We start from the raw sequence: 26660 nt of genomic DNA on the forward strand, positions 1-26660 counted from the left end.
CCCGGCCCGCCGAGGCGGTGGAGAACGTGCTGAAACACCTTCCAAAGCACCGCAGAGAGGAGGTCCGGGAGATGCTGCGCACCTGCATGGAGGATTACACTCCATCTGGCGTGAACCTCGAGGAATTTTTCCAGAACGGGCAGTACGAGTGCGAGGCCGCGTGCCGAGCAGGCCTGCCGCCCTGGGTGCGCCATAGTCTGGCCAAGGGGTGGCTGGCACCCTTCATCAGCAACGCCCTGGTGCTGAGGAGCGTCTTCCTCCGCACCCAGGTGGAGAACATGCGGAGAGCCAGTGCCCACAGCGCGGCTCTGCCCATCCGACGGGTCATCTACGGGCTGCTGCTGCTGCTGCCGGCCGCACCGCCATGTGCCGAAACTCCTGCTCCAAGTGAGGAGATGGGCAAGGTGCCGGTCGTATGTGAGTTTGACAGACTCCAAACGACGCTTAGAAAAACATTTGTTGAAGCAACAAGGCTGCCCACAGGTTTCTGTGATGACGGTTTTCCTTTGGGCGACTTACTGGAGGTAAACGGTTGTCACAGCTGACAGAGGCTCTCGAGTGGCACAGCCCATTGAGGACTCACGTTTACCGGCTGGTCACTAAGTGCTGTGCCTCAGTAGGTCACTGCCTGTCACAGAGGGACCTACAGACTCCGAGCTTGGCCCCTCATCCTCAAGCAGCTACATAAATTGCCTTCACCTTTTTCCCTTCCCGCCTTGCCACAAGTGCACCAACACAAACTACATGAAAAGCTGTCTGTGTGTATATGTAGCATTGCCTAAATTTTCCATTCTAAGCCCTTCTTTCATCCTGTGGATTAGGTGGCACTAATATTTACTTTTCGAATCACAAGAGGGAACTCATGTTCTGAAACAAAATCCAGTCCATGCTTTTTTACTAAAAATCACCGTCATTTCATGCATGAATCTTGCACCTGCCCAGCAGTCTTACCTGCTGCAAGGGCATGTCCCACTAAGGTGGACCCTGCGGCTTCCCAGACAGAACAGGACCTGAAAGCCAACTTGTAATCAAAGGAAAGGTGCACTAGGTTAGTTCTAGCCACCATTAGCAATTCTGTGTATTTAAATTGTAATGATTAAGACTAACTCTTGCAGTGAATAGAAAGTAACCTCCCATTTCCAAAGCTACGCTAATTTCTGAAGTGTATGGGAATACAATCTGTACTTTCTAATACTGCATATTTAAGCCACACGCTCAATCCCTTCTGGCATTCACATGAACTGTTAACACATCGGGAGGCTGTGCTGTTGGTTTTTACCACATGCTGGTGGCTATTTCATACAAGACCTCCGTCTATCCCTACTACGACCATGTATTTTATATCTGTATTTACCATACCAAAGTCGTTTTAGTGCACTCTGGTTACAAAGTTTTCCAATCAAGTCAGCTTTTACATAGGAGTTTTAGTTAAGTCACCTGATTTGAAGATTTATAGTTAGTTTCTTATCAAAAATAACTAGCTAAACACAGGCATATTTGCCTTTTGGAAACCGCTCACAGCAAATAAAGTCTCTCTTCCCTTTTCCACTCCAATTTTCTAATCTATTTTCAGGTGCCTGTGTCATGCCGTCAGATGCTTTTGCTGGAAACTCTAGGAGTGAAAATGAGTTTCCTTGAGTCTATCCCCAGACACTTACAACTCACCCTCGCTGTCACGTGTTACTGGGTACATCACTCAGAACCAAAAGTTGAGCTGCATCACTTAAAGGCTTTACTTCTGATGATAGTATCTGGAGAACTGCACGGGCCAACCAATGATCCAGGTATGTCTCCAAAGAATACAATTTCAGGTGTTCAGCTGCTATGAGAGCTTACACCACGATTCATTTTTCCTCATTTGTGGCAAGTTGTCCAAATTCAGATGAATTAGCATTGATTGCCACTGTATCCTGAGGTATCGCATTCTCTGCACTGATACAGAGCAGAGAAACAGTGCTAGCCATCAACATTTTACATAGGTAAAACAGTACTTTGCTATCTTACGAAACATTAATTTGCATTTATAAATGCTTTCTTTAGGACTAAAAGATTTAGATAGGAAAGTCAAAAAAAAAAAAGCTTAACATACTCATTCATCAAAAGAGAATAACTACTATTGATGCATTCTCACAGATTTTTTTTCTCATGGGTTTTCCTAAAATCATCTGTACTGTAAACTGACGAGTTGCACAGGCACCTGTGTATATTCATACTTGAATTTTTATTCAATTTTATGCCTTAAAGTTCAGTTTGAGACATTTGAAAATCCTGTTAATGCTTTCTGAAATGGAACTGGAGGTCTGAGACCGTATTCGTTACAGATACCTGCTGTCCTGTTCACAGCAGAACATTCACTTGCATATAATTTTTTTTTCTGTGACCTAGACCCCACAGGTTTGTGTGCTGAAGATGACAGTATTGCACATGCTGAATTTCTGAACTGGAAGGAAAAGAAGTTGCAAAGTGACGACTTTGATTTAGATGCTGCACACAGTTTTTGCCAGTGGCAGTGCTGCCTCCAGATGGGATTGTATCTCAACCAGCTGCTCTGCTCTCCTCTCCCTGAGCCAGACCTAAGCAGGTAAGGATGGCTCAGACATCCCTTTCCACACAAGCCTCTCAAGGAATGTGTTCATGTGTTATTTTATTTTCTGTGTCAAACTCCTTTGGCCAGTTTTACTGTGTTTGAACTCCCTTCTTAAAAGAGATTTAGATGGGGAAAACCACTGAGAACAGGCACCCTGTAGTAGCCCACTGCTGGATGGAGTTAAGCTCTGGTCTTTCATGGAGCAGCGTGTTTCTGTACCTGTCCTGCTGAGGTGCAGTTCTAAACGAGGATTCCCTCCTTCCTTTGAGCAGGCTTTACAGTGGGACCCTCGTGCACAGACTGGATCAAGAGCTTAAATCAACACCTTCAGTGGAAAATCTGTTTAGTTCATCTCCAAAAATAACTCAGCTTTACCAGGTCCTGATAAATATGGTGGAGTCAACAGTACCTCCAGACTTCTTTCAGAAGATGACCAAGACCAAACCTGAGTCCTGCAGAAAGAAGAAAAAAAAGTCCATCAGGCTTGCTCTATCGAAAACTCAGCATTTATGCAATGGTAATAGGTTTGCATCACTTGCAGTGGATGACTGAAAGCTTTACACCTGGAATAACTTTTAATGCCACGCAGGTGGAAGAAACTATATTACAATACGTGACTGTATTGCTCAGCTGTTTTCACGCAAGTTCCTGATTCAGTTTTACCAACAATTCCTGCTTCAGGCAGTTGTTTTTAGTTACTTTTTTTGTAACAGTTTCATAAAAGAGGAGGTGTGTAACAGTTGCGGTGTTTTGTTGTTCTTTAAAGGTATCACTCTAATTGAAAATGAGAGCAAATTGTTCAGAATTTCAGAGCTGGCCTATGTGAGAGGAATTATTTTCCTGAAAATTTATGGCTGGCTAGCCCTCCATCTCCCTGGACACTTCTGATTCCCAAGAAATCCAATGTTTTAAGTTTGTGTTTGAGGAACACGATGATTACAGTCTTACAGATCAGATTAACATGGAAGTTGAGAAGTTTAAAAATACTGTGGCATCTGTATTTACAGGTAGAGCATTTGTACTTTTGGGGAGAGCTAGCTTTACTCAGTCACTACCAAGTTGTGCTTGCAGTGCAGCTTCTGCTCCTATCCCCCCCTAAGGTAGTGCTTACGTGCTCACACAAAGCTAGCACACGGTAGCAGGTTTTACATGTTTGCTCATTCAGAGAGTCCATGCATCTTTTCTTATACTCAGGGAAATCATGATTTCCACTTTTAATACTTAAAGTTCTACCCATTACTCACTGGAATTCAAGCTTGATTCCTGCATCCTGTCCTGGCTGTCCCCTATCTGCCAGCTATCCATATGGAGCCACTACGTCTTGTGACTTACAGGGAGCATCTCTGATATCATACAGCTGAGTCTTGATACCGATAGAATATGTTCCATGAGAAACTAATAGATTTGTAACATCCATTACATTCATGAGGAAATTATTTTTGAGATGCAGTCTGTGCTGGTAATAGCCAACACTTTTTCTAGGACGAAAACTGCTACTTAGGGAAGTCCCAGCAGGTGGCACCTCTGCTCAACCAACCGTAGGGCAAGTTCCCAGCCCTTGAGAGCCCAGTCCTCCAGAGGCTTGTTTGCTGCAGTCTTACACACAGCTCCATCAGGTGACTTCGCTTACAGTGCAAGGGGTTGAATTCCAAGTTCTTGATTTTAGTATGTAAAACTTAAATCCTTAATCATCCAAATCATCCTCTGATCTATTATGATCCCACGTGCTTCATTTTACTAAGTGTGTAGTTCCTTAAGTCTTTTAATCATCAGAAATACATTTAAAGTAAGTCTTAAAGATACAGGCACGTTTGATTCCACTGTTAAGAGCAGTGAGAAGAGAGATCTTAATTTACTGAGCCCCATACTGGAAACCTGGTGGAGAACATAAATTGTTGAGACTTGCTGAGAAGCAGGATCTTCAGTTAGATAGTTCAAAAGACTGGAATAAAATCAAATATTCCACCTTCAGATAAAGCCGCTATGATCATCCCGTAGCATTTTGAGAATGCCTTCAGGAGTGCTGACTGGATGATAAAGAACTACTCTGCTGGAACTGTGTTCTCGATGCAGAATTGAGCTGTTCTTTGTTGCTGATGAAATGAAACGCACCTCATTGCAAACACCCCATCCTGTGTGCTGAAGAAAATAGTAACTTGCAGGTTCCTATGCAGAATTTAAATCAAGTGTTCCAGTTTTCCTTTTTGAGTCATTATAGTTTTTCAGTCTTCTCCATAAAACAAAGGGCCCTCACTTACTGAAACTGAAAAGTTCTTTATTCCATTCTTTAGTAAGAGCAACTAAATTTCTCAGTTGCTGCCTACTTTCACCCGCCGAGATCTCAGACATCCTCTTCTACAGATCCCCCCAGTGACTGTTCCTTGCATCTCCTAAAGGGAAGATCAGTCCCTCTCTGACAAGACACTGATGACAACAGCTCAACTCCACTTGGAGGAAAAGCGCCATCAGTGAATATTAACAGTGTTCAGACATGATCATATATTAAAAATGCTTTTAGCACATCAAGACACAAATCTATTAAAATGCTTTTCCAGCCACAAAAAGTCATTCTGTAGGTTAGAATTTTAAGTTACAGGACCAGTAATAAGTTTATTTTTATGATCAGGGTGGAAGAAGAAAGAGGAAAGAAAGCCAAACTTCTTTGAAAGAGGGGTTGGTTTGTTTTTTTACCATTAGAGTGAGTATTCGTGCATTCATTTTCTAATTCAATACACTCCAAACTGTCTCAGTAATAGTACTGTCTTACAATCGCTCGAGTGATCTAACAGGCATAAGCTAAAATAAATATGGAACAACACATGAAACAAAGCTTGTATCTAAAATTATATCCAAACAGACATGCTCATCTGGTGTAAATGCCAGTTTCTTTTAAAACAAAGAGTCAACACACTTTTAAGAAAAGCAAACATTTACTTCAAATTGCAGTATAGGCTTTTCAGTCACAGAAAAAGAAAAGAAAAACAGTGATCTGACAGCGGTCACATCCTGTGCAAAAAAAACCCAAACAAACCAAACCAAAACTCGGGATACAAAAAAACTGTAGCACAAGGTACTTGAGCCGCTTACACATTGCAGGATAAAGTAAATAAATACAGTAGCTAGAATATGGCACTCTTGTGACGGACTCTACACCCAGTGGAATGCCTCTCAAATATTTTTTTATCCTTGTATTAGTAGCAAAATCCCACCACCATAAACGTAAAATCGTACAATGTTTTAAATAAAAACAAACTAAAATATTTATATCTAAGAGAAGGATTTTACACAGTTATATCTTTTAAGTGCAGAAAATGGGACCTGGGCTTAGATCTTCCTGTAAATTAAACCCCCCCTCCCAACCCTCCCCCAATCCTGTTCAATCTCAAAAGTAAATTTATGTTTGAGGAAAAATCTTACCAAAGTTGCATAATTTCATTTGTTTTTACTCCCACAGCTGGAAGTTAAATTCTAAACAGTCTTGAAACATAAATGTTCGCCATTAGCCAGTGAAACAAAGGACTCGTCAAAAGCCCTCAGGATTTCATTATCCTCCAAATATTGTTTTCCTTTCTCCTACACCTTTAGCCAGCAATCTCTAAGTTTGCAAACAAAAGAATGCAATATGCATCATACATCAAGAAAAGACGAAGTTGACGAAGAAGAACTTCCACGTTTCTGGATCTTTTCCTTGCTTCTTTCAAACTTCTTTATGATTTCAGTCACTATGCACACAGAGGAAGTGAGTCCCAGAAGAAACAGCAAATCTGGAAAGAGAGAATCATATGCAGTTAAATCATGGCTCCCAAAGAAAACATATAAAAGGATTTTTTTTCCCTGAAAAAGAGAAAAATATAATAGGCAGCAGGCTTTGTATTCCCATTGTATGCAAACAGCCAGCGAGTGCTCTTCTAGAACCCACAGCTAACACATTTACAAACTAATCCTTGATGCACAGTTTTGCAAAGGGAACTGTTCTTACCCAAGATGCTCAGGCTCTCTGTCTGGAAAACCTTCTGAAGTGGAGGGAAGTAAATGACCAGCAACTGCCCCATGATAGAGCCAAGGACGGCGTAGCAGAACATCTTGTTACTGCAGAGTCCAATCTCAAACACAGATTTTGTCTGCAAAATAAACACATTGCACTGCACACATGATCTCCATTTCCCAGACAAGGAAATAACTCTTAGCTACAATTTCTTTTCATCCAGACTTTGAGAAAAATGCAAGAGATTATTGTTGACATTACAGATAATTCAGAAGAAGGCCTTGAACAGGCTAACTGCATTTTCTCTCTGGTAAATAGAGAACATTGACATGTACCCTGAGTTCCCTCCTAGGCATGCGCAGCGTGTTACCCGCTGCCCTCCACACTAGAAGGCAGTGGTTTTGTTCACCCAGACAATTCACGTCAGAGAACAGACTGCAAATTAGAGTAAATGTAGTAACATATACTAGCAATGCACTTTTCTCCAACTAGCACAAAAATTCAGGCTTTTTACCTCAAGACAAAAATATAGACAGTTAAAGAACAGCTGAAAAAATTTCCTTGCATTACAGTTGAAGTACGCCTTGAAGAAGTTTCAGATTCTGGCAAGGATGCTGAACTGACAGAACTTTCAGGAAAGAAACCCAGCCACGTGCACACAGCAATATAAAGGACTATCACAGTCGAGCTTTTATTAAAAATTTCCTTTCTTCTGTCAGGACAGAAGCCACTGCTACCAGCTCTGCATCACGTAAACAAATTAAGGAAGCTAATACTTACCTGTAATTTAAGAAATCCTACTTAGCAAATACATGAAACTGAAGCTTAATAGCAGATGTGAAGTAAATCTGCAGGAAAACATTTGGAACAAACATAGCAAGATCTTCCCTCAAAGAAAATTCTGCTTATTGTGTAAATGGCCAATACAGATCACTTACCTGAGATCTAGAACTCAGAGCATTGAACATATCAAAAAACACAAAGCAGGTGAAAGTCATGGTTGTATCTCGTGGTGTTATTACATTGTCTCTTAACTGCCAACAAAAGGAAAGAAAAAGGCTTTAGCATGCTTTAAGCCCTGCACAGCTAAACAAAGTTACTGCAATAATTCAGGTTCCACTAGCTGAGTAAATGAAAGCAAAAGCAACTCGTTTGCCCTAAGGTGATTTCATAAATCACCCAGGAAAAACTACACACCTGCAACTTACAACAGTCTGTAATTCCAAGCTGTGATTAAATGAAGTCTCTTGACAGACACCAATGCAAGCACATGGAATACCACAGTTTCTGTGATGCTTTACTGAAAGTTCAGACTGCATCTGACTTTACTGGGAAAACAAAGTCAACTAGCTGTTCTGGAACAGCCTGGCTAGAAGGTCTGTATTGCTACTTCCTATCGGCCAAGGTTTCCCAAGTAGATTAAGACAGACTTGTCCAGGCCCCAGAGACTGGGGAATAAACCTGGATTCCTCATCTCAACAACTGCTTTGGAAAATCTTCTCTAATCTGCTAGCCGAATGGATTAATAAGTAAGAATGGACAAAACCTGTGACTAAGTCCATACAAACTCTGAATTCCAACTGCTGCCATAAGAAGGAAATGTTTTTAATTAGTTCATTATTGCTTTAGAGTTTTATACTTTTGTCATACCTCTCTCCAGAAGACAAATAGCGTTCCACACACGATAATTATTGAAGAAACCAGTATTTTAATGATCAGGCTCTTGGTCAGAATGCTGTCCTTCAAATTTCTTGGAGGCTTCCGAATAACATCTTTATCCACAGGCTCCACCCCAAGGCTTACAAATGAAAGAACATTTTAGATTTTTATCATCATAAAAATAATACACTGCTTCTAACTTAAGGACTAGACTGTCTGAGTTGAAAGAAAGATTTTCATCTTCTCTCTAAAGCCTAACAATTATCTCATTCAAATAAGCACAGAGTATTTTGCCTTTGAGAAAACTGAGTTACACATATTAGTAACAGGTAATATTCTAATGCTGCAGTTTGAGAGTCCATACATACATGGCATTAGACAGTATTGAAATTACTAGATGTTAAACGAAGCTGCAATATTTGTTATGTTCCCCGTTTCTGCTACCACGATCAACCTAGCTAAGGTATTTACTGTTGGTTCCTTTCCACAAAAGGAAAGAATACAGAATTACACTGCAAACATTGTAATTCAAAGGAAAAGTCTGCTGTTTCAGAAACATTTCACTGAAATGCTTCACAGCATTTCCTTTTATAAGCAAGCATTTTTCCTGCAGAAATTAAAGGACTACAGAGCTCTGATGGAATTTAAAGTCATTACCTTTGAGCTGGAGGTCCATCCATAATAATATTGATCCATAAGATCTGCATGGCATTGAGAGGATTAGGAAAGTTCATTAATGTAGCCAGTGAGATTAAAGTCAGTGCTGCTATACTCCTGTTGAAAGAATCCATTTTTATAACTGTCAGCATGGAACATTTCTGAAGATACACTGATAATTGCTTTGCAATCAACACTTCAGCTGTTTAAGAGCAGATACAGGTTTTGACAGTGTGAATCACAACTGACGTAAGCCTAACTTTAAAGGTAGGGCATGAATTCAGTTAAAATATTCATCTCGAGAGTCCATATTTAAAACCACATCGCTTTGCCAATAAAAAGACAGCAAATTTGCTTCTTAAAAATCTCCCAAACTTCAAGATAATATTCCAGAGTTATCACTCACCTTCACCTAACTGATTTTTTACCGGGGAGGTGTGTCCTGTACTTCTATTACGCCAGAAGTGGAGCTTCTAAATCTGGTTTTGCAAAACGAACTGCTTTTACACTTTTGATGTAAACCACAAGCACTCCGTGCATCCATCGCTAGTCTGACTAATCAGGCAAGGCCAGGTACTGCCCAAACTCCCTAAAAATCCCTAAACTGCCCCTCATTATTAGCAATATGAGGCAGCTAGGCGAAAGACTGAAAACAGATCAGCTGGTTGCAAGGTTGGTATTAGCAACGTCCCTGAACAAGTAGGAACTAACTGCTTTCAGTGCAAGATTAAGTGTTTCATAACCAACAAGAAGAGAGCAAGGCTTATAATAATTCTGAATTTAGTACTGTGCTGTACCTGGTTTTTCTCTCCCTGTGACGAGGGATGAAAAAAACCCCAGAGTAACTCGTTCATCAGCAACCTGAGGATAGCACTCCCCCGGCCAACAGGCAAGCCTGCTGCCCTGGAGTGTCTGTGCTTAGGTTTTTTGCATGCTTTTTTTTTTTGTTTTGTCCTTTAATCAAGGACCCAAACGTAGCTATACTGTTTCTCTCCATCCTTTCTGTTACGGACTTTTCACATTTTAGCAGGAAGAAATGTGACAAAGTTAGATATCTGTTTATTGCATTATTTTCTGGTTCTTTAAAAATGAAAGAGCCACCAAATACAAAGTACACATTAGCATTCCACGGGACATTTACAATGTTCACGGAAATTTATGCAGCCTTGGGTTTGCAGTGTGTTTTGATTCCTTCAGAATGTAGTTAGAACCTTCTGGTAGTATCAACATCTCAAACTTACGTGCTCAGTTGAAATCTAACAAAATTTTTAATGTTATTATAAATTCCTTTACCCTCTTCAATTGCAGACCTGCAATTAAAAACAAATATTACATCATTAGACAAATGAGACTACTGCCAAAAAAAGCTTAAAAGAAACCGAAAAAGCTGTTACTTTAAGCAGCAATACCGATGTCAAGAAACGGAGCTGAGGTTCTTAAAACTTTGGCAGTTGATGTTTTACAACTTGACTGTAAAAGTATCACAACAGTTATTTTTCCAGCTCCTTAACTTTCAAAACGAAATGACAGTAGTAAAATCTCCTCCTTCTTCAAGATTCACCAATCAACCTTGATGAGACCTTCCCATTCAGGTGGATAAAAATAAAACCAAAACACAAAACCATACACACTTTAACAAACCCATAGAAATGCAGCATGACTTCAGGAGACCATGTATTCTTACGGCACCAGAATGAAATATGTATTGATCTTCTTCTCAACCCTTAGCACGTGTCGCAACTTGCCTATCATATTATCACAAAGTGTTGAGAAAGTGTTTTCTAATACTTAAACCAAGTCTATTTTGCTGCAAGTAAAACTGACTTCTTTCTTTCATACCCCCAATAGCTGAGAAGAACAATTAACGAGCATTCCTTCTCTAACTGAGGACCAGAAGATGAAAGGGGTTAGGAGGAGGGTGTGACGCCACAGAAGCTCATACATATTTTCCCCTTAGTGTTCACCACTTTTCACTCTGCCACAAAGATTGTTCCCGATGAAGTGGGCAAAACTGGATCAAGCATTCCAGCAAAAGCCTCATCAAGCTCAAGCAATGTTAAGTACTTACCACAGATGTCCCTCCTATGTGCTCTTGTGAACACCTTTAAATGATGCCCTTCTCTCTTTTGGTTTTGCACAACAGCACGCTGCTGTCGGCTGAACTGGAGACCATTTAACTCTCGGCCTTTACTACTTACATCTGATCTATGTACAAGACCAACGTAGCAAAAGGTACAAGTAGGTAAATACATTCTTAGATTAACATGGACAAAAAGACAGAAATGCTTAGTTGCCCCTTGTACTACTATGGTCCCAGCTCTTCTTTAAGAGGGTAGTACAGGTAATCACCATAAAGTTAATTCTCCTCGCTTAGCAGAAAACTCGTTAACAGATGCTACACTGAAGTTTGGGGAATTTCTTTTGTTCTTAATGAAATATGCCATTAGAAATATATAGCACAAGGTACATAAATGCCACCTACATTATTGTCTGAAAATCATCGTCCACGAGGATCATATCTGCTGCCTCTTTACAAACATCTGTCCCAGTTTGTCCCATCGCTATCCCAATGTCTGCAGCCTTCAGAGCAACAGCATCGTTCACTCCGTCTCCCGTCATGGCTACCACAGAGCCATTATTCTGCAGGGACTAAAGAAAAACAGCTTAAATCAGCGACTGAAATAACTCATCCTATAAAATTATTCTAGATGTAAGGTTGGTGTAATCACCTGCACAACCTCTTTTAATTCCACTGTAAAATATTTTTTTTAATTAGCTGTTTGTATTCTAATGATTTTTTTATATAAGATTTTAGGTTAAATTTCTATTCATATATTCGGATAGTCTAAGTTTTTAAGCTAGAGTACATAAAATCTTCATTTAAGAGAAAGTAAAAAACTCTAGAGAAAGAAAACTGCAATGTGACACAAACTCTCAACCCCAGCTCCCTACAAAGAAGAAAGCAGGATGAGCTGCCAGCAGCTGCCTATCCCTTCTGGGCACTATGTGTTTTTCTAGGTAGTATTTTCAAATATACTTCACTTTCAAACCAAACGCATTTCTGATTTCGTCTTGACACACCACAGCATGTTAGAATTTCTGTAAAAGCACCACAATGAGTATCCACAGCAACTGTCACGCACTGAGCCTGTAATAAGACGTACCTTTATAATTTTCAATTTATGTCGGGGACTGGCTCTGTAAAATACTGCAACCTGTTAAAAAGAAGTAGTGAAAATTTGAGAAATGTAAAGAAGTAAGTTTTCATATGGTCATATGTCAAATCGAAAGATACTTGTTTGACCTGGGACAGATTCCGTGTTATTATACTAAAAGCCTCTGGTAATTTACTGTATCACTTCTACTAAACTCATGTTATTTGTAACTCATACGTTATCTTTCAGCTTTCCATAGAAAAAAGTATTTCTTAACACAAAATATATACTTTACTGCATTTTGGCAAGTAGTATATCAACACAAACCTTTGGTGTTATTTGAGAAAGCTGCTGAATATCCAAATCATCTATTTCTTCTCCAGAGATTGCCTGTGAGTTTTTGGAATACAATCCTAGTCGACTAGCTGGAAACAAATAATACAAAAGGTATTATAATAATTTACCCTTTTACAACATTAAGTAGTCAATTTCATTGTTTTTAAACTGACTATTTTCTGCACCATTTTGGATACTAAATGCCTAGAGCAGAACATATTAACACCTTACTGACTGAGGATACCAGAGTAAATTATCTGAACTCTTGAGTAACAAGCACACACTATAAAATCTATTCTAATTGGGTACTTATTTCCTTAGACCTTTTAGGACTAAAGGCCTGTACTTCATTGTGTCAGGTGCCATAAAAACAGAAGAGCTCAGTCCTTTCTAAAGAATTCACAGTGCAAAAGTAACGAGACAGAAAACAAAAAATTACACAGGGGAGACAAGGTGAAAAGCCCTCCGAGGAAGTACTGCTAGTGTGGACACCTACTTTATGTGCACATTCAACTTGTTCAATGTCCTGCATGTAAAGAAACCACATTCTAGCTACACTGCTTTAATGTACTGTATTGCAAAAAGAAGTTAAGCAATTTGTTCAAATATGTATTAATTAAATGCCAAAGCTGTAAGGACAAAAGTGCATTGGGTAGTACTGACGTGCCATATCCATCCTATATACTCGTTGTCACTGCCTACTTTATTTCTCCTTGCTGCCGTAAGACAGGTGTCCAAAGCTGAGAGTAGGGAGGGTGGTGCTAGGGGTGTAAGAATAAGAATCAGAAACCAAGCACATGCTGTAACAAAACACAGTAACAGAATATATAGTCTCAAAAGTCATACATTAACCAAGTTAGAAAAACTCCAGCCAAAGCACCACTTCAGGTGAGCGTGTTGGGTTTTTGGGGTGGTTTTTTCCCTCCTAATTTCACTGTGCTGTACATTAACCCAATAGCTTGGCACCTCCCAAAGAGAGCAAAGTGAAAGCTGAACAGAGGAGCACTGCTCATACCAATGGCAACTGCGGTCTCCTGGGAGTCTCCAGTAATCATTTTTATTGCAACTCCTGAGGTGATAAGCGTAGTAACAGCATCTTTCACACCAGTCCGTGGAGGGTCGATTATTCCCACAAGCCCCAAAAAAGTCAGCTGTCCTAACTCAGGGCCAGAAGCCAAGGCGAGAACTTTTAGGAGGGGGGGGGGGAAAAAGTTAAGATTTACAATTAACATTTACATCAGCATTTAAAACAACTGTTTTAAACTAGTAGGCCAGCACAAAACAAAGAGTGAGAATTGCAATTTTCTTATTTTAAACTTAGTAACAAATGTCTGTTATCATGATTATTCAGAATAGCCTAGTTATATACATTCCTTTCTTCTAAAGAGTAGTCTTTTCACAAAACATACGTATTTCTACCTTGTGAGAAACATTTCCAGTTATATTAAAAAATCTACACAGCTTGTTAACATAAAGGGCAATTCTAATGGCATCTTCTGACCTGCCATCAGTTGTGCCAGCCTAACTCACAAAGGTGCCAGGAGCCAAAGTAACAGAAAAATAAACACAGTCCCCTTTTAAAAAATCCACAGACACCTACAATGAGGCATAGAAGCTATTAGGTAGCAGTGTGCTGGGTTTGGTTGTTGTTGAGGTTTTTTAAACAGCAAGCAATGCCATTTCAAAAAAATGGTTATTTTGAGAGATTGAAAGAGCCTTACCCCTGAGTCCTGCCGAGCCCATAGATGTCTTCTCTTGCTGGTACTGCTCCCTCTGCTGCTGCCCGAGAGGCAGGCTCTGCCCTTTGCAGTTGTACGCCGTACAGTACCTGATCACTTGTTCATAAGCACCTTTCATAAAGCAAACTTCAGGTTTATCCTAAAAGGAAAAAATATTGTTGTGTGCACGTGTGTGTGTGTATACAGAAATACACACACCCGCACACGTTAAGAACGGTGTGTCTGCGCTCTTCTTAAGAGCCTTCAGAACATAACGCAAATCAAAGTTATCCAAAAATCTGTTCCTTTGAGTATCTCTATATGTTGCATGCTCAGGAGTTGTGACGTCTGGTTTTTCGCGTGAACGTGTTAATGCACAGTACTCGAGTTACCTCAATCTTCCTGAGAGGCTTAACTCATAGAGCTCTTAGTTTCTAAACCCACTGCATTTTCTTAGCCTTCAAATAATTTATACTCCCTTTAAAACTGTTTGCAATTTTTCAACAATCTTTTAAAAATGCTGATACCAAAACACATAGTAAATCCTTACATGGATGAAAATCACACAGCAATTTCTGCTCACCATTCTTTATACAGAAAAGGATAATACAACCACATGGATAAGAAGGGTCAAATGCTTTGCTTCCAAAGCAAAGATTCCACTGCAATACTTGAACACCACCTATCTTCTGGTCAGAAGTAGGAAATTTTCCATAAATCCAAGACAAGGTCTGTTGTTGCACATACTATCTAGAAAGCTCCAGTTATCAGACTGGCAGTGACTATGTCAATATTTGTTAACAAAAACATTCAGATTGGTCTAAATGGAATATGAAAGCAAATATGTATGTAAATGCACCAGAACACAGAAAAATAGGCTAAAAATAGTTTGTATTGATAATGCAGGACACTGTTGCAATTAATAACAACACCAGGGAACATCCTGTTTGCATCAAAACCAGAAAAAACATGTTTTCAAAAACACAAGAAACTTTACTATTGAACATCAATGCATGTCCTTGCTCTCAATTCATTATGTAACTCTGCAGCACTGGAACAGCAGCAGATCGGCAGAATTGCTTTACATGTTTGAGGAGGGAGGAGGAAGAAGAAAAAGCAGCCAGGTACACATTCAAAGCCTCAGCTATTAAAATACTTAAAATAATTTTCCAGTATGCATTTTATGGAAAGAATTTCTTGTGGTTCTTAATCTCCACCTCAGAGCTTAAAAGTAAAACCATGTTTATTTATTATCAAACCATTCCCAGGACCTACTACCCTGCCACAACTTGTGAAATGAAAAATGAGGATTTTAAACAAGGTAGGTAACTGCTCTACAGCACCAGCATGCAAGGAAACAGAGACTGAATCTACCTGCTGTGTTCTGTGAACACATTTAACAGCCATCCACTTCTGTTCTGAGCTGAAGGGATATTCAGCCTTCCTTATGTAGTCTTCCTGGAGGCTGTCTAAACCCATCTGTGTGAAACAGAAGTAAGACCACAACATCAGGACCTTTTCAAACAGCTATGCTGTGCCCTGCACTTACAGAGCACTAGAAATCCTGCAGTCACCAAGGCATCAAGTATCAACTTTTTACTGCTTCTGGTGAGAACTGGGAAAGAGGCAACACAAACAATATTAAACAATATTCAAGATAAATTAGCTTCTGGCAGTCAGAAGACAGTACTCTGTGCAAAAACTTGAAAATAAAGATTTGACTTCAGTTCTAAATAATTTTCTCTCATCTTCCAGAAGGTCCATGGTTTCCAACAGGTAAGAAACACAGGAAATGGCAGCTGTGATACAAATCTGGACGAGAAAACTGGGGGTGGTAGGACGGAGGGAGCAAACCTCAAATCACAACTTATCTCTGCACACTTCCCATCTGTCATGAATTCCAAAAGCACCACCAAGTACATACCTTCAAAGCAAGTGCAACTAAAGCCCCTTCTGTTGGCTTCCCCATTAACGTGTTGTTTCTAATCAAAGCATCGTTGCACACGCAGCCAGCCTGAAAGGGAAAGGGGAGAAAACAGAACCCCAGGTAAATGCCTCACATGGAGCTCTTGTGCTACATCAGCAGTTGAAACTCACCTCTCTCTGCCAAGACCTTACCTCGACGATTTTGCTAATCGATGGGTTGTTATAACCATGAACAACTTCACCATCAAGCATCACTTCTCCAAACCTGTTATAGCCCACTCCAGTCACCTGCGAGACAAACAGCCAAAGGCAGCATGCAACCCAATGTTCACCTGCTTCAGCAGCTCTTCTAACCTCAGCTTTTAACCATAAACTGCAGAAAATTTTAAAAAGCCAATTCATAATGGACAGGTTTTAACTCAGTGTGAATGGACTTTCCTACTTGACTTCTAATGTAGCTAGTACCAGATTAAGGATTAAAAACCCTGAGGGCAAAAGAGTTATTAGAGACTTTTTTTTTGGTTAAAAAAAAAGAAGCAATTTCTCTCCTTAGCACAAATAAATGCAGCGTATATTGTTTCCTTACAGTATCAGGCATGCTTTCTTTTTCCTTCTTTCTTTTCCTTTCATTTTTTTTTTCTCCTACTTGTCTTTGTCCTGGTTAATAATGCATACCCCTGCAGGGGCTGAATCCTACCTTCATCCAGGAAGTAAAAGAATAAAATAAAATCATGGTTGAACAGCCTCTCAGCTAAGTCCTCAGAAAGGTGTTAAAAACAGTACAATTGTATTTTTAGTGCATAAAAAGCAGGCATTCCACTAGGATCCTAAAAAGTCTTAATGTCTACAGCATTAAGAGCTAATATATTTTACAGCCATTTCAAGTTCCCTTTCAATTAGGAAAAAGGAGCCGATTTCACTCAGATGTAAACAAATTGTGCCATCAAGAGATTTAAGAACTTTATATATTATACAAAAAATTCTTCTGGAACCAGAGAAGGCTTGAATAACGCAGCTCAAAGGCTGCAATACTAAACGAACTAAAGAACAGAATTAGTTGGAAGTTCAGGAACTGGAGCTTGGTGAAACGAATTTATGCTTTCTTATCCAACGCTTTACTGCAGTATACTCAAGCATGTTTCAGCTGATACACACAAAGGGAAAAGGAGAATTATAAACAGTCTCCCTCCATACCTCAGCATGCTGCCCATCTGAAGTAAAAATATGAGTAACAGTCATTTCGTTCTTTGTCAGAGTTCCAGTTTTATCTGAACAAATTACATTGCAACAACCTGAAATAACCAATGAACGCGTATAAGAGAGTGCTTGTTGAGAACAAGGTAACTTACAAGAACAACAGTATTCAAGATAAGCAAATTTCTAGAAATACTACAGCTGCTTTGATGAAAACAAAAAAAAAAGAGATTCAGCAAAAGGCAGCCAATTTTCAGCATTAATGAATAGCTGTCCAAGGTTTTTTGCAAGTTTGCCCCCCTCCCCCCCCCAAAAAACCCCCTACTTAAAATCCTAAATTCACAACTTGGCTGAAATGCTTCCATTCACTACCTCTCCTTAATCTTATTCCTCTGCATCTTAAACTGCATTACTGAAATCTCAGTTGTGGCTCGTGGTGAGGAGGAAAGCAATGAGCCTGCTTTACAGCAGTCATTCCTCTTCACCAAAAAGTGCAGTTTAAATTTTATAAGTTTTATTTATTTATTTTATAAGTTTTATTTAACAAGAACATCTTACAGCATACAAGTGTAAAGTGTACTCCATACATCCAATCACTCACACAGTTCAGAGTATTGCTAGTGTGGCTTGATATTAAGTGACAGACTGTTTATATCGGTTAAAAAAAAAATAGTTGGAGCGCCCACAAAAACATTCTACCTGTGTAAAACGCATTCAATTTAGAAATGTTTTCAAGATACCACTCACACTGCTATCAAAACATCTGCTTTATTTTAATATTTGCTATCAACATTTGTGTTGACTTCCTAGTATTTGTATCAAAATACTATCTCTAACTTAGCCCAGTCATACCTAAAGTTTCAACAATAGGCAGTTTTTTCACAATAGCCCGTTTCTTCACCATCCTCATCACACCGAGGGCCAGTGTCACCGTAACCACAATGGGGAGTCCTTCAGGGATTGCAGCTACAGCCAAGCTGGAACGACAGTAAACAGACAAATCTTGCCTTGGAATGTCCCACATGGAGATGATGCACTGACACTTGGGAATGTTGTTTCACTTGCTGTCTGCTCACTGAGGTTATAAAAGTGAAAAGAAGCAGCTGCTGCATGATTCTAGCAATGTACCATCCATTGTGAGATACACACTGAAGACAGTAATGAAATGAAGTAACTCAGACATTTCTACTCACTGCTTACACAAAAGTATGAAGAAAAGTTGAGGGGAAGGAGAAATCAACTGTACATCTGTCTTGTCAGTGACGGAAATTCAAACTGTACAACTCTACTGTCTGTTTGTAGGCATTTCACAAAACACTGCTCAGAAATCACTGTATAAATGCACAGTTTGAAACTGACAAGAACATATTGTATCATTAAAAATTAGTACAGATTTGCGTTTTTACAGCACGAAGTCTATTCCCCTTTTATTTACTTATATGAACTTAAAAGCATATTATAATACACATCACTGGCTTCCAGACACTCGCTATAATGCACGATCTACACTACTGAAAAACAAAAATCTTACCTCACACCAATTGTGAACATATCAAGGATATGTTTTCCTTGCAGCCAGCCAACCAGCATAATAACTCCTATAAAGAAAATAGTCATTAGGAAAAATATAAAACCACTAGGTATTGTAGCCTCACAGGGACAAGAAAACTCAAATAGCTAAATTCAAGTTTATTGTGGTGCTACCTACAAAAATCTGTTCTCTCTTTTACTGTCAAAGCACGATTTCATCAGCACAGCAAAGGTGAGGAGAGTTTCTGCCACTCAAGTTGCTCAGTTGTACCAACAGCAAGTACTCATTTACCCACACCCTGAACCAGAATACAGACAAATTGCAATTTAAAAGGAAGCATTTAAAGGACAAAAATTATGTTTGCAGGAAGAAGCAAGTAAACATCCTTATGATGAAAGTTATGTCACGTTGGTCATCTTCGGATGATCAGCAGCATGAGCTCAAAGTGATGAACAAAATCAGGAGACAAAATATTGAAAAAAAAAAAAGAAGAGATGAAGCGTTCCGTTTTCCCAAGCCTATACATTAAGTCGCAGTTACATAATAATTTGTAATTCTTTTATACAAATTCTCTTACCTATTATACCAAAGGAATACAAAGAAAGTTGTTTTCCCAAGAGATCCATGCTCTTCTGCAGGGGTGTCTTTGGAGTCTGGAAGAAGGGCAAACACACAGCAGTTAGCAAGCACGAACATGAGTATCACACGTTACTTCAGATGTGCATGTTGGAACACACGGCCACTCAAGGAGATCCAGTCACTCCCACACAAGCATATTCCATGGGCTTACTTTGTGAAAACTGACTACTCTGTGCCACTCCGGTAAAATTCAAGAAGATTCAAGAACACTTCGATGAAATGAAAAACTCATAGAATTAGAAATATTCTTTCATAGCTTTGTGATGTCTACAGCAAATTTAATACAAAAGGCTGCATGCAATATTTTATTTTTAAAAAATAATAAATATAAATCATGCTCTCTAAAAGCCACCACACTTCTTCCAAGACTAAAATGTTCTTGATAGCAAGGATAAAACTGACTTTTCAAGAGAGGCTTTAGAGCCCTGGGAAGCCAGTTATATCTCAAAAGGAATTTGTTAATCATCATATGCAGAAAATTCAGTTTAGTCAAACAGAACACTATAGAAATATTTAGAAATCTACTGGGGGTTGGGGGTGGGGGGAAGCATAGAAAAAAGGAGGGGACACAAAGAAAAAAATTTATTTAAAAATAGAAAAAAAAACACAAACAAAAAGCAGTCAAGAAAGTATATTTTTACCCTGGATGCCAGTATGTTCAGAGTTTTTTTAATAGTAATATATGGAGGACTATACTCTAGAAAGTATGGCAAAAAAAAGGAAGATAGGGTCATAATTTTTTTACGTCACGTATGGGTATCTCGTTGCACTGAATTCAATTACTATTTTCAGAATCAAGAGCTAAGATTTAATTTCACTACTGGAAGGAAAAGTATTGTGAGCAATGTAATTAAGTTTAACTAAGTTCCTATGGATATACACTTACAAAATGTGTATCTTAGCTTCTAAATATTCAATCTTACCTCTTCTGCTTGCATCATTTTGACAATCTCCCCAAATTCAGAGTTTTCCCCTGTTCCAATAACTATTCCCTGAAAAAAAAAAATAAAAAAAGCCAATTCAAATGTGAAGTTGAACTTTAATGTTAGTGGTTCCTCTTCACACCTTTGATTCAAATAGTGGACAAATGTCATTTAGCCTGCTATAATTTCATTAGCTTTGTTTATAAAATCAATTCCTGGCACAAGTAAGGAACATTTTTGCTAAAAACCATTTTGCCTGTGTGAAACAAATCACGGTGAAGTCCAGTAAAAATTTTTATTTCTATTCTTTTTGTTTCAGAAGACTCCAAATATATGTAGACATTACAGTACATTTCTCAATTGAGAGGTCAACTTTAAAAATAAGAATTGCGTTCAAAGAGTTGGAATATGGAAAATAACTCTTGACTAAAGACAATGATTTTACCTTTGCCTTTCCACATCTGACCAACGTTCCCATAAAAGCAATGTTGCTCCTGGAAGTAAGGTCTCCATTGGTTGCTGCTGGCTGAGGAGCTGTAGATTTAGAGCAGGGAGCTGTCTCACCCGTGAGACTGGATTCATCAACAGAAAGGTCCACAGCCTTCAAAAACAAAACCGGTAAAAGGTGTGATGATTCCTCACAGGAATTTGGAAGAGTTAATATAGGTTTCCCAATTTTGACTGATAAAAGTAAATACAACTTATTCATATGCTAAGAAGTCATGGTAGTATGGACCGTATTTTAAGGATCAACAAAGCAACAAGCACGCTCCTACAGAATACCGCAACAATGAAACAGGCTCTCCATGTGAAGAGTCAAAGTTTACTCATAATTTTACGTTTTTCTATAAAACATTCAAGAGGTTGTAACTGTGACGCACTCTGCCACCAAACAAAATAGCGAACTGGGAATGCAAGAGCAGGCACACATTATCCTTTCTCTGTCCTCTTCCCCCATCACGGTCCATCAAGAACTCGCTAACAAGAACATACTTCACCCAGTGGTTTACGTTCACAGATTCTCTACAGGAAAACAGCTATTCAGGCAACGGTTGCAGGCTAAACAGAAACCACCTTGTTTCAGTTCAGATTTTATCTTTGTATTTTTTTGGTAGCATGTAGGGGCAGCTACAGAAGGAAAAGCTAAAAGCTAATTTCTACCATTTCTACAATTTTCTAGGATAGTATCAACAGGAACGTGCAGAACAGATCTAGTTCTGTCTCTGAGAAGATGATCTCCATATATTTTTTTTAAAAAATCCCCACCACCTCATAACAGTGCTCAGTAGAAACAAGATTTCCTTTCTTCCCTTTTGTCCCAGAAAAGAAAAATTATTAAATATTAAAGCAGCATTAGGTACATACCTCAAATAATCGTAGATCAGCCGGGACTCTGTCTCCAACAGACAGGCAGACTGTGTCGCCCGGCACTAGATCTCTGGCAAGCGTGTGTTCCACCCGCCCTTCTCGCACGCTGGGGGCAAAAGAGGAAGAGCTCTAAGAATGTCTGCTCTGAAGCATTCAGACTGCTGGCTACACTGTGCGACACTACTGGTTGCAGCAAAATATAATTTCTAATTTTGTTTCTTAAAAGTGACACACCAGTAATGTCATTTGAAGGTTGCAGAGGGACAACAATGTGGAATAATAAAGCATTAAATGTGGAATCATAAAGCAGTCTTTTACATGAGAAAAAGCAAAGCATGTTCTACGTCAGCATAAGAACTTAATACAAAGGTGTTACTTCCATTTACCCATTTCAGATTGAACTTAATATGACTTAATTCACGACTGAAAGGACAGATAATTACATACCAATGGCATTCTGGAGGCACAAGTTTACTAAGCTCTTCAAGAGATTTTTCTGATCTGTACTCCTGCAGGGGCATTTAAAAAAACCCAAAGCAGATATTTTCAAAACAAAAACAAAGTTAAACAGCAATAAGATACATCCACATCTACTAAAATTCATCTTTTTTTGTAAAGCCATAAAGTAATGTTCCAAACAATCAGGTAAAAGTTGCTCTTCAACAGTTCTGTATTAGATACTTCAAAAAGTGACGTGGTCCAAACACTGAAAAATGTACAGATTTGCCTAAATGCATTTCTTCTGAAAGAACAGCAGTCCCCTGCGTTTTCCTTCACTATCTTCTGCTCTCTGACACACTCGCAGTAATGCTTCTAAACTCAGGGATCAGACACAGGACTAAGTTCTAGAGTTTAAAAAGTTAGTGCCAAAAATACCGTGTTCGTGCTCTTAGCCCCTGCAGAACTAAGGTAACAGAACTAATCTCTAACTCGATAAACAGATTACAGAATTAAGGCAAACAAAGACATAAAGCACAAACACAAAGCAATTTTGGTTTAGGTACTCAATGAGTAACACTGGGTATTTACAGAATGAAAGCACCTTTTTATGACTTAAAAAATTACTTAGATAATTGGTTTTTTTCTAATTTCCATATAAAATCAAAGCCAGTGCTACATTTCCAAAATCTGGTTTATATGGAGTTAAAAATTTAAGTATTTCTACACTATTTATTCCGAGTGCTTCTATACAAGTACTCTTTTACAGTTGAGTATAATACCGATAGAGATGCCTAAGTGTCAATGTAGTTAAAGTAGGACAAATCACACACTTTAGAAAAGGCCAGACTTGGAGGAAAGCACAGAGCTCTTCACTCAACCATTCACAGCCCAATGCATCAAGGCAACTACTTCAGTAGTTTTATAAATAGAAGAGTTTCCACAAAAGCAGCAATCTTATTTAAACAACAGCTGTCTTACCTGAACGAAGGCAACTGTAACAACAATGAGTATTGCCTGCAAGAAAACAAAAGCAAGTGAGAAAAGAATTCCAAATGGCCAGGAGATCTGTAATCACATTTGGTTCAGCTCAGCCACAGCTGTGACTACGATTAACGTGATTTGGAAACAGACTTTCTCATGCTCAAAATCACCCGGCATCCCTTGAGTCTGTTATAAAAGTGATGCTACTACCTATTTTCATTGGCCCTAGCGATGAGCAAGAACTCAATAACCTGACTTTACTAAAAATAAGATTAATAACTTGACAGGGATTTTGAAGAAAAACTTCCTCTGTTTCATGTTTCTGAACAGTGGGCAAGAGACAGCCGTGGAGGGAGATCCATGACACAAACAGAAAAGCTTGTCTATTAAAACTTCTATTTTCCTTTTGCTATTTCTAGAGAGCTCAGGTTGCGTTTCTTTTTCATGCTTTAAAAGATTACATCTGTCAAGCAAATTCACAGAAGGGTTATTCTTAACGTAACATAAAAATTACACAGAAGACACCAAAAATTCCTCACAAAGGGCAGACTCCAACTTGTTCAGGAGGTTACTTGATAGAATTCCTTGGGAGTCAGTTTTGAAGGGTATAGGGGTCCAGGAAAGCTGGATACTTTTTAAGAAGGAAGTCTTAAAGGCACAGGAGCAGGACATCCCCACGTGCCATAAGATGAGCTGGTGGCAAAGAAGACCAGCCTGGCTGAATAGGGAGACTTGGCTGAAAATCAGGGAAAAAAGGAGAGTTTATGGCCTCTGGAAGAGGGGGCAGGCCACTCACAACGAGTACAAGAATATTGTTAGGTTATGCAGGGAGATAATTAGAAGGTCCAAAGCCCAGCTAGAATTAATCTGGCTTTGGAGGTAAAGCACAGTAAGAAAAGTCTCTACAAATAAATTAACAAGAGAAAGACCAGGGAGAACCTCCATCCTGTACTAGACTCAGGAGGAAATATAGTAACCAAAGACGAGAATAAGGCTGAGGTGCTTAATGCCTTCTTTGCCTCAGTCTTCAGTAATAGAAACACCCGTACTGAAGGAAGCCAGCCACCTAAGCCAAGAGACAACAACCAGGATCAAAATGCGCCCCTCACAATCCAGGAGGAGACGGTCAGCGACCTGCTTCTCCACACCGATGTGCACAAATCTATGGGTCCAGACGGGATTCATCCTAGAGTGCTGAGAGAACCGGCAGAAGTGCTCACCAAGCCACTGTCCATCATTTATCAGCAGTCCTGGCTGACTGGGGATGTCCCAGCTGATTGGAACTCAAACCACGTCTCAAAAAGGGTTGGAGGATGATCCGGGAAATTACAAGCCTGTCAGTTTGACTTCAGTGCCAGGGAAGCTGCTGGAGCAGATCATTCTGTTTTCCATTATGCAGCACATGTGGGACTACCAGGTGATCAGATCCAGTCAGCATGGGTTTATGAAGGGCAGGTCCTGTTTAAAAAACCTGATCTCCTTCTGTGACAGGGTAACCCACTTGCTGGGTGAAGGAAAGGCTGTGGATGTCGTCTACTTTGACTTTAGTAAGGCATTTGACATGTTGGCCACAGCATTCTCCTAGAGAAACTGACTGCTCTTGGCTTGGACGGGCATACGCTTCGCTGGGTGAAAAACTGGTTAGACAGCCGAGTCCAAAGAGTTGTGGTCAACGGAGTTAAATCCAGTTGGCAGCCGGTCACAAGTGGTGTCCCCCAGGGCTCAGTACGGGGGCTGTTCCTCTTTAACACCTTTATTAATGATTTGGACCAGGGGATGGAGTGCACCTTCAGTAAGTTTGAAGATGACACCAAGCTGGGTGGAAGTGTTGATCTGCTTGAGGGCAGAGAGGCTCTCCAGAGGGATCTAGGTAGGCTGGATCGCTGGGCCAAGCTAAATGCCGCATCCTGCACTTTGGCCACAACAACCCCCAGCGGCGCTACAGGCTTAGGAAGGAGCGGCTGGAGAGATGCCAGGCTGAGAGGGATCTGAGGGGGTTAACAGATGGCCGGCTGAACATGAGCCAGCAGTGTGCCCAGGTGGCCAATGGCATCCTGGCCTGTATCAGGATTGGTGTTGCCAGCAGGAGCCGGGAGGTGATGATGCCCCTGTATTCAGCTTTGGTGGGGCCACTCCTCGAGTACTGTGTCCAGTTTTGGGCCCCTCACTACAAGAGGGACATTGAGGTGCTGGAGAGGGCCCAGAGGTGGGCTGCCAAGCTGGTAAAGGATTTGGAACATATGTCATATGGGGAATAGCTGAGGGATCTGGGGCTGTTTAGCCTGGAGAAAAGGAGATTGAGGGGAGATCTTCTCGCTCTCTACTACTTGAAAGGAGGTTGCAGGGAGGCGGGGGTTGGTCTGTTCTCCCTAGCGGTGAGTGACAGGGTGAGGAGAAATGGCCTTAAGTTATGCCGGGGGAGGTTCAGGTTGGATATTAGGAAGAATTTTTTTACTGAGAGGGTTGTCAGGCATTGAAACAGTCTGCCCAGGGAGGTGGTTGAGTCACCATCTCTGGAAGTGTTTAAGAGATGGGTAGATGTTGCCTTGAAGGACATGGTTTAGTGGTATTGATAAGGCTAGGACTTGATGATCTTGAAGGTCTCTTCCAGCCAAACCTGTTCTATGATTTTATGATTCTACAGTTAATTAGAATCAAGCGATTCCATCCCACTCTGGCATTCATGTGATGCTGAAAATTCCCATGGTCCCTCCTGGTGAAGCACTCCCAATGGAGACAGAAGTGTAGTTCCTTACCACGGTGATACTGACGGCATCATCAAACTGATGCATTAAAACACTGATGACTGCAGATGCCAGGAGAAGCATAATAAGGGGATTTTTAAACTGAAATTAAACAAAAGAGTAATTCAGCAATATTCTTGACAGAAAGACCATTTTATCTACCCCTCAAAGCACATTTGATCTATTTTTGAAACATATTGTTCTATAATTAAAATGTTTCTAGCCTACCAGTGCAAAGAAAAACAGACTCTGTACTGTTCAAATATTTGAGAGGTTGGGTTTTTTTAACTATCAAAGACCTTGAATAGACCATATTCAAGACATAGCAGGAAAAAAACTTTCTTACATTTCTTGATTCATGTTTTAATAAATAAAAAGAAGCCTGAAATACATTCAAGATGTCTTTGAGGTAATGCTGATCCTGTTCCCAGCAACCATCATTACAAGGCAGCAATATATTTCATAACTTGTGTTCATTTAATTTCTTGTTTTACAAGATACAAGTGTTCCTTTTAGATCATACACTTTCTTCAGATTTCTAAGGCTAACATAATAAAGGATCTTAGTTCTACATGACAGCTGGTTGCGAACATGGTCTTTTTTTGAGCAGTGTTATAAAAAAAGAACATTCCTACAATTAAAGAGAAGAACATTCTAAAAGTATACGATAAGCACATTCAAAGCTAGTTATGAATGGTACCCTTCGGCTAGTTATGAACATGCATTCAAGAACAAATCATGTAATAAAACCACTGGCATGTACCTAAATAAAAGCTCTTCTAATAGGTAAATTAGATAGAAATTATAGAAGTTACA

At 39.7% G+C, this 26660-nt stretch overlaps 2 protein-coding genes across 2 annotated transcripts in view; one reads left to right on the plus strand and one right to left on the minus strand.

Annotated features, from left to right (window-relative positions):
• Positions 1 to 5: 5 nt before the first annotated feature.
• On the plus strand, positions 6 to 2951 carry ASTE1 (asteroid homolog 1 (Drosophila); the record flags this gene model as incomplete). The annotated part of the gene is made up of 3 exons (XM_009866366.1): positions 6 to 524; positions 1574 to 1784; positions 2860 to 2951. Coding segments are annotated over 3 exons (822 nt in total), but the record flags the coding sequence as incomplete, so codon positions are not given.
• A 2591-nt stretch (positions 2952 to 5542) lies between these two features.
• Positions 5543 to 26660, minus strand: part of ATP2C1 (ATPase, Ca++ transporting, type 2C, member 1) — a 32466-nt gene continuing 11348 nt past the window's right edge. Inside the window, exons 4-27 of the mRNA XM_009866365.1 lie at positions 25857 to 25946; positions 23098 to 23133; positions 22126 to 22187; positions 21676 to 21784; positions 20756 to 20911; positions 20311 to 20379; positions 19326 to 19401; positions 18749 to 18815; positions 18070 to 18194; positions 17218 to 17315; positions 16216 to 16311; positions 16022 to 16111; positions 15472 to 15576; positions 14101 to 14257; positions 13395 to 13565; positions 12371 to 12468; positions 12053 to 12103; positions 11371 to 11537; positions 10130 to 10198; positions 8889 to 9005; positions 8223 to 8370; positions 7511 to 7606; positions 6567 to 6708; positions 5543 to 6351 (exon numbers count right to left, since the gene is read on the minus strand). Of these exons, the coding sequence (XP_009864667.1) occupies positions 6215 to 6351; positions 6567 to 6708; positions 7511 to 7606; positions 8223 to 8370; positions 8889 to 9005; positions 10130 to 10198; positions 11371 to 11537; positions 12053 to 12103; positions 12371 to 12468; positions 13395 to 13565; positions 14101 to 14257; positions 15472 to 15576; positions 16022 to 16111; positions 16216 to 16311; positions 17218 to 17315; positions 18070 to 18194; positions 18749 to 18815; positions 19326 to 19401; positions 20311 to 20379; positions 20756 to 20911; positions 21676 to 21784; positions 22126 to 22187; positions 23098 to 23133; positions 25857 to 25946 (2532 nt within the window). The 3' untranslated portion in view covers positions 5543 to 6214. The remainder of the gene's footprint in view (positions 6352 to 6566; positions 6709 to 7510; positions 7607 to 8222; positions 8371 to 8888; positions 9006 to 10129; positions 10199 to 11370; positions 11538 to 12052; positions 12104 to 12370; positions 12469 to 13394; positions 13566 to 14100; positions 14258 to 15471; positions 15577 to 16021; positions 16112 to 16215; positions 16312 to 17217; positions 17316 to 18069; positions 18195 to 18748; positions 18816 to 19325; positions 19402 to 20310; positions 20380 to 20755; positions 20912 to 21675; positions 21785 to 22125; positions 22188 to 23097; positions 23134 to 25856; positions 25947 to 26660) is intronic.

Source organism: Apaloderma vittatum, unplaced genomic scaffold (genome assembly GCF_000703405.1).
Source record: "Apaloderma vittatum isolate BGI_N311 unplaced genomic scaffold, ASM70340v1 scaffold26423, whole genome shotgun sequence".
In the NCBI taxonomy this organism is placed as follows: Eukaryota; Metazoa; Chordata; class Aves; order Trogoniformes; family Trogonidae; genus Apaloderma; species Apaloderma vittatum.